Source organism: Oncorhynchus tshawytscha, linkage group LG09, assembly GCF_018296145.1.
Source record: "Oncorhynchus tshawytscha isolate Ot180627B linkage group LG09, Otsh_v2.0, whole genome shotgun sequence".
In the NCBI taxonomy this organism is placed as follows: domain Eukaryota; kingdom Metazoa; phylum Chordata; class Actinopteri; order Salmoniformes; family Salmonidae; genus Oncorhynchus; species Oncorhynchus tshawytscha.
Window position 1 is genome coordinate 52235450 of NC_056437.1, and position 6000 is coordinate 52241449.

At 41.9% G+C, this 6000-nt stretch overlaps 1 protein-coding gene across 4 annotated transcripts in view; it reads right to left on the reverse strand.

The window, feature by feature from the left end:
- LOC112258110 (SH3 and PX domain-containing protein 2B-like) overlaps positions 1 to 565 on the reverse strand; it is an 82057-nt gene extending 81492 nt beyond the window's left edge. For 2 of the 4 annotated variants that reach the window (XM_024432229.2, XM_024432230.2), the window contains exon 1: positions 95 to 564. In XM_024432229.2, the coding sequence (XP_024287997.2) occupies positions 95 to 166 (72 nt within the window). In that variant the 5' untranslated portion in view covers positions 167 to 564. Of the gene's footprint in view, positions 1 to 94 lie in introns of all 4 variants that reach the window. The other 2 variants (XM_024432228.2, XM_024432231.2) reach the window with 2 other exon arrangements.
- Positions 566 to 6000: the final 5435 nt, after the last annotated feature.

Genomic DNA, 6000 nt, shown 5'->3' on the forward strand with positions numbered 1-6000 from the left:
TCGAAGAAAATAAGGGTTTTGTGGCGTGTACTTTCCTACAATATACAGATGTGGTCGGTCCTCTACCATAGAAAAAAATGACTTGTTGACTCACATAGTGTTTGTTCGGATTTCTCCTCTTCTGGACATCTTGAACTGTTACTTCGTGCACGGTCCGCCTTGGCATGATGTTCTCTTTCAGCGCTTCCACTAAAAACAACAGCCCGGTTTTAGAACGATCAGACCCGAATGACAAAGTTTACCCACCCAACCTTTGTCATTCACGCGGGTGAGATCCTTGATTGCTGGATGCAACAAATGCGATTATTTCTCGTAGATGGTCCACGTCAGATTTCCTGTCCCACATTCAGTCGCTACTCTTCTTGCCCCGTCCCGCAGTAGGCTATGTCCGAACTTCTCTGAACCAAACTCCCAGCCTATCCCAGCTCACCGACTCTAATTTGATAACTGGAAAGCCTCCACCACAGACCAGCCCTGCCTGCGACACTTTAAATCAGGTTGACGTTTATTGGGATGAGTCTTGTCCTGGAGGCAGAACTGAGCGATTTTGCTTGATCCAATAGTGTGTGATTGCCGCCAGCAATTCGGGCGTTCCTGCATGTGGGCAATGCTGCGTCTGTAAAAACGCCCCCTTCGAGCATCCCATTTGTTCCTGCAGAGCTTGCTATCTTCATGCTTGTGTGGCCCTTTTGATATTCTGATATTTCCTCTGAAATAAATGTATTATCAGAGTTTTTCTGGGGCAAAGGACACTGTCTACCGGTGTCCAAGCTAGCTTGCTACCTAGCACACAGTGTCCTTCACTAACGCCTGCCCAACACATGTCCTCGCCGTCCTTAACAGAACTGCAGGAAATATTGCATCAAATATTATTTGTCACATGTGCCCAATGCAACAGGTGTAGACTTTACCATGCAATGTTTGCTTATGAGCTCTTCCCAACGATGCAGGTTTTTTTTTAAATATTAAAAAAATAGTAACAAGAGGAATAAAATAAAATACACAAGGATGGAGCTATATACAGGAAGTACCAGTACCAGATCAATTTACAGAGGTACAGGGCATTTGAGGTAGATATGTACATGAAGGCAGGATACAAAATAATATGAGTAAAATAAAGAACAGAATAGCAACAGCAAATAATGAGTGTAAAAGGGTGTGTGTGTGTGTTGTGTTAGTATGTGTGTGTGTGTCATGTGTATGTGTATGTGTTTGTACAGTACCAGTCACAAGTTTGGACACACTTGCTATTCCAAGGTTTTTATTTATTTTTACTGTTTTCTACATTGTAGAATAATAGTGAAGACATCAAAACTATGAAATAATGCATATGGAATCATGTAGTCACCAAAAAGTGTTAAACAAATCAAAATAGATTTAATATTTTAGATTCTTCAAAGTAGCCACCCTTTGCCTTGATGACAGCTTTCCACACTCTTGGCATTCTCTCAACTAGCTTCATGAGGTCGTCACCTGGAATGCATTTCAAACTTTTTTTAACAAATCAAAAACTGAAAAATTGGGCGTGCAATATTATTCAGCCCCCTTAAGTTAATACTTTGTAGCGCCACCTTTTGCTGCGATTACAGCTGTAAGTCACTTGGGGTATGTCTCTATCAGTTTTGCACATCGAGAGACTGAAATTTTTTCCCATTCCTCCTTGCAAAACAGCTCGAGCTCAGTGAGGTTGGATGGAGAGCATTTGTGAACAGCAGTTTTCAGTTCTTTCCACAGATTTTCGATTGGATTCAGGTCTGGACTTTGACTTGGCCATTCTAACACCTGGATATGTTTATTTTTGAACCATTCCATTGTAGATTTTGCTTTATGTTTTGGATCATTGTCTTGTTGGAAGACAAATCTGCGTCCCAGTCTCAGGTCTTTTGCAGACTCCATCAGGTTTTCTTCCAGAATGGTCCTGTATTTGGCTCCATCCATCTTCCCATCAATTTTAACCATCTTCCCTGTCCCTGCTGAAGAAAAGCAGGCTCAAACCATGATGCTGCCACCACCATGTTTGACAGTGGGGATGGTGTGGTCATTGTGATGAGCTGTGTTTTTTTTACGCCAAACATAACGTTTTGCATTGTTGCCAAAAAGTTCAATTTTGGTTTCATCTGACCAGAGCACCTTCTTCCACATGTTTGGTGTGTCTCCCAGGTGGCTTGTGGCAAACTTTAAACAACACTTTTTATGGATATCTTTAAGAAATGGCTTTCTTCTTGCCACTCTTCCATAAAGGCCAGATTTGTGCAATATATGACTGATTGTTGTCCTATGGACAGAGTCTCCCACCTCAGCTGTAGATCTCTGCAGTTCATCCAGAGTGATCATGGGCCTCTTGCCTGCATCTCTGATCAGTCTTCTCCTTGTATGAGCTGAAAGTTTAGAGGGACGGCCAGGTCTTGGTAGATTTGCAGTGGTCTGATACTCCTTCCATTTCAATATTATCGCTTGCACAGTGCTCCTTGGGATGTTTAAAGCTTGGGAAATCTTTTTGTATCCAAATCCGGCTTTAAACTTCTTCACAACAGTATCTCGGACCTGCCTGGTGTGTTCCTTGTTCTTCATGATGCTCTCTGCGCTTTTAACGGACCTCTGAGACTATCACAGTGCAGGTGCATTTATACGGAGACTTGATTACACACAGGTGGATTGTATTTATCATCATTAGTCATTTAGGTCAACATTGGATCATTCAGAGATCCTCACTGAACTTCTGGAGAGAGTTTGCTGCACTGAAAGTAAAGGGGCTGAATAATTTTGCACGCCCAATTTTCAGTTTTTGATTTGTTAAAAAAGTTTGAAATATCCAATAAATGTCGTTCCACTTCATGATTGTGTCCCACTTGTTGTTGATTCTTCACAAAAAAATACAGTTTTATATCTTTATGTTTGAAGCCTGAAATGTGGCAAAAGGTCGCAAAGTTCAAGGGGGCCGAATACTTTCGCAAGGCACTGTAACACCTCACAGAGTTCAAGTAACAGACACATCTCAACGTCAACTGTTCAGAGGAGACTGCGTGAACCAGGCCTTCATGGTCGATTTGCTGCAAAGAAACCTCTACTGAAGGACACCACTAATAAGAAGAGACTTGCTTGGGCCAAGAAACATGAGCAATGGACCTTAGATCGGTGTAAATCTGTCCTTTGGTCTGAGTCCAAAATTGAGATTTTTGGTTCCAACCACCGTGTCTTTGTGAGACGCAAAGTAGGTGAACAGATCCGCATGTGTGGTTCCCACCGTGAAGCATGGAGGAGGAGGTGTAATGGTGTGGGGTGCTTTGCTGGTGACACTGTCAGTGATTTATTTAGAATTCAAGGCACACTTAACCAACACGGCTACCACAGCATTCTGCAGCAATACACCATTTCATCTGGTTTGCGCTTAGTGGGTCTATCATTTGTTTTTCAACAGGACAATGACCCAACACACCTCCATGCTACGTAAGGGCTATTTGACTAAGAAGGAGAGTGATGGAGTGCTGCATCAGATGACCTGGCCTCCACAATCACCTGACCAACAAGTGATCAGCACATGTGGGAACTCCTTCAAGACGGTTAGAAAATCATTCCTTATGCTGGTTGAGAGAATGCCTAGGGTGCCTACTTTGAAGAATCTAAAATATTAAATATGCTTGGATTTGTTTAACACTTTTTTGGGTTACCACATGATTTCATGTGTTATTTCATAGTTTTGATGTCTTCACTATTATTCTACAATGTAGAAAATATTAAATATAAAGTAAAACCCTTGAACAGTTGGTGTGTCCAAACTTTTGACTGGTACTGTATGTAGTGTATGTGAACATGTTTGGGTTTTGTTTGGGAGTATAAATTAGTGTGTGAGTGAGTGTGTATATGGCGTGTATATATAGTCTAGTGAGTGTGTGTAGGGTCAGTGCAAGATAGGGTCGTGCCCAATAGGCGAAGTCTACCGGTGTCCTAGTTCTCTAGCTATCTATCCCAGCACTCTCCTGCTTTGTACCGGAGTCCTAGCTATCACACAGTGTACCTCGCTCCAGCCTGCCAAACACCTGCCCTCGCCATGGTTAACAGAACTGCGGGAAAGCAGTGCCCCGCCTGATAGTTTCAAAAATAGAGGTATAAAGTGGACACCCCAAATTGTAGGTCGCATTTACACCATTCTCTCTATATGGGCCAAAGTCAAAATTGGCTACATCGTAATAATTCATGAAAACTAAAATGAGCTTATTGGTCTTACTTTAAGGTGAGGGTTAGGCATTAAGGTTAGCAGTGTGGTTAATGTTAGGGTTAAGGTTATGGTTAGGTTTAAATTAAAGATTTTATGACTTTGTGGCTGTGCCAGCTAGTGACCACTCTGCAGAGCTGCCACCAGAACAAGATTCATGATGAAAAATGCTAACTTGCCTCTTTATTGTAACTCATTTTCATTCTGGTTATTTTGTGATTAGCCTTTAATATACTGTGAACGAAACATGACATGGACTCGCCAGAGTGTGAAAATCCCAGCAGCGTTGCAGTTCTTGACACAAACTGGTGCACTTAAATATGTTGTCTTGCCCATTCACCCTCTGAATGACACACATACACAATCCCTGTCTCAATTGTCTCAAGGCTTAAAAATCCTTCTTTAACCTGTCTCCTCCCCTTCATCTACACTGATTGACGTGGATTTAGCAAGTGACATCTGTAAGGGATCAGAGCTTACACCTGTATTCACCTGGTCAGTCTATGTCATGGAAAGAGCAGATGTCCCTAATGTTATGTACACTCTGTGTATCCTGTATTATTCAATATGATTTTGTAATTTAAACATTGTAATATCTACTGTGAAACAAGATCAATAAATATCCTTAAGAATCAGCCAAAGACTGTATACCAAGGCACAACTTCAAGAATGCCACACATATGCCTGGCAAGTTTCCCTCATGCCCACAATATCTCTAGACCAACAACAGGGGGTAGAAACCCAATGCTTTTATCTGTTACTCAACATCAGTGCCTGGTCTTCGTGCCTCGGTCATCATTAAATATAGTTGACACATCAAGTGATGAGGATGAGCCCTCCCTGAAGGTTGTGGTGGTGGTGAGCCAAAATTCACACAAGCTGCTGCTACTCACTCAAGCTGCAGCTTAGCTGTTGCCCATGGATGTCACCAACAGGGGGTTGGTGTTTGTACAAAACCTCCTTCACTCTGTACACATACTGTATAACTCTGAGCCGAGCATAAAAACAATGCAGGTATAATGGGTTGGCTCTGGGCCGCAGGTAGCCTAGTGGTTAAAAGTGGTGGGCCAGTAACTGAAAGGTTGTTGGCATGAATCCCGATCCGACTAGGTTAAAAATCTGACGATGTGCCCTGGAGCAAGGCACGTCAAATCAAATCAACCCCAATTGTGCCTTTAAATTACTCTGGATAAGAGCATTGAATAAAATATGAAACTGTAGAAGGTAATACAATGGATAAAGATGTTGATGATTTGGCATCCTCAGTGATAGAGATTCTGTTTTGGAATCCTTTCAAAAGTCCCATTTCAGATATGTACCGTGAGGAGGTAGATCAGGTGATACAGACCAAATGGCTTTTGGCACGTTTTCCCACAAGATAAATCTGACATAAACACTTCTATAATTTGCCTTGAATCTGAGTGGTGCCATGAATAATATGCTCTTAATGTGTAATGATGTTGTCTCTACCATCTGTCTACCAGCATTGAAATTAGCTCACGAGGAAAGTAGAGCACATTTATTTGTTTTTGTCTGGATTGACAATGAATGGGTCTTTTGTTGTAAGGAGCACATGGACTATATCTTACCTATCTTTCCCGTCTCAAGCAAAAGAAGACCAGCATCTGTCAAACAGAGCTGTCTGATCTTGATGTGAATCCAGTTGTTTGAAGGGCACTCTATACTGGCAAATATCAACTGGGTGGTTCCAGCCCTGAATGCTGATTGGCTGACAGCTGTGGTGTATGAGACTGTGTATCATGGGGTATGACAAAACATTTGTTTTT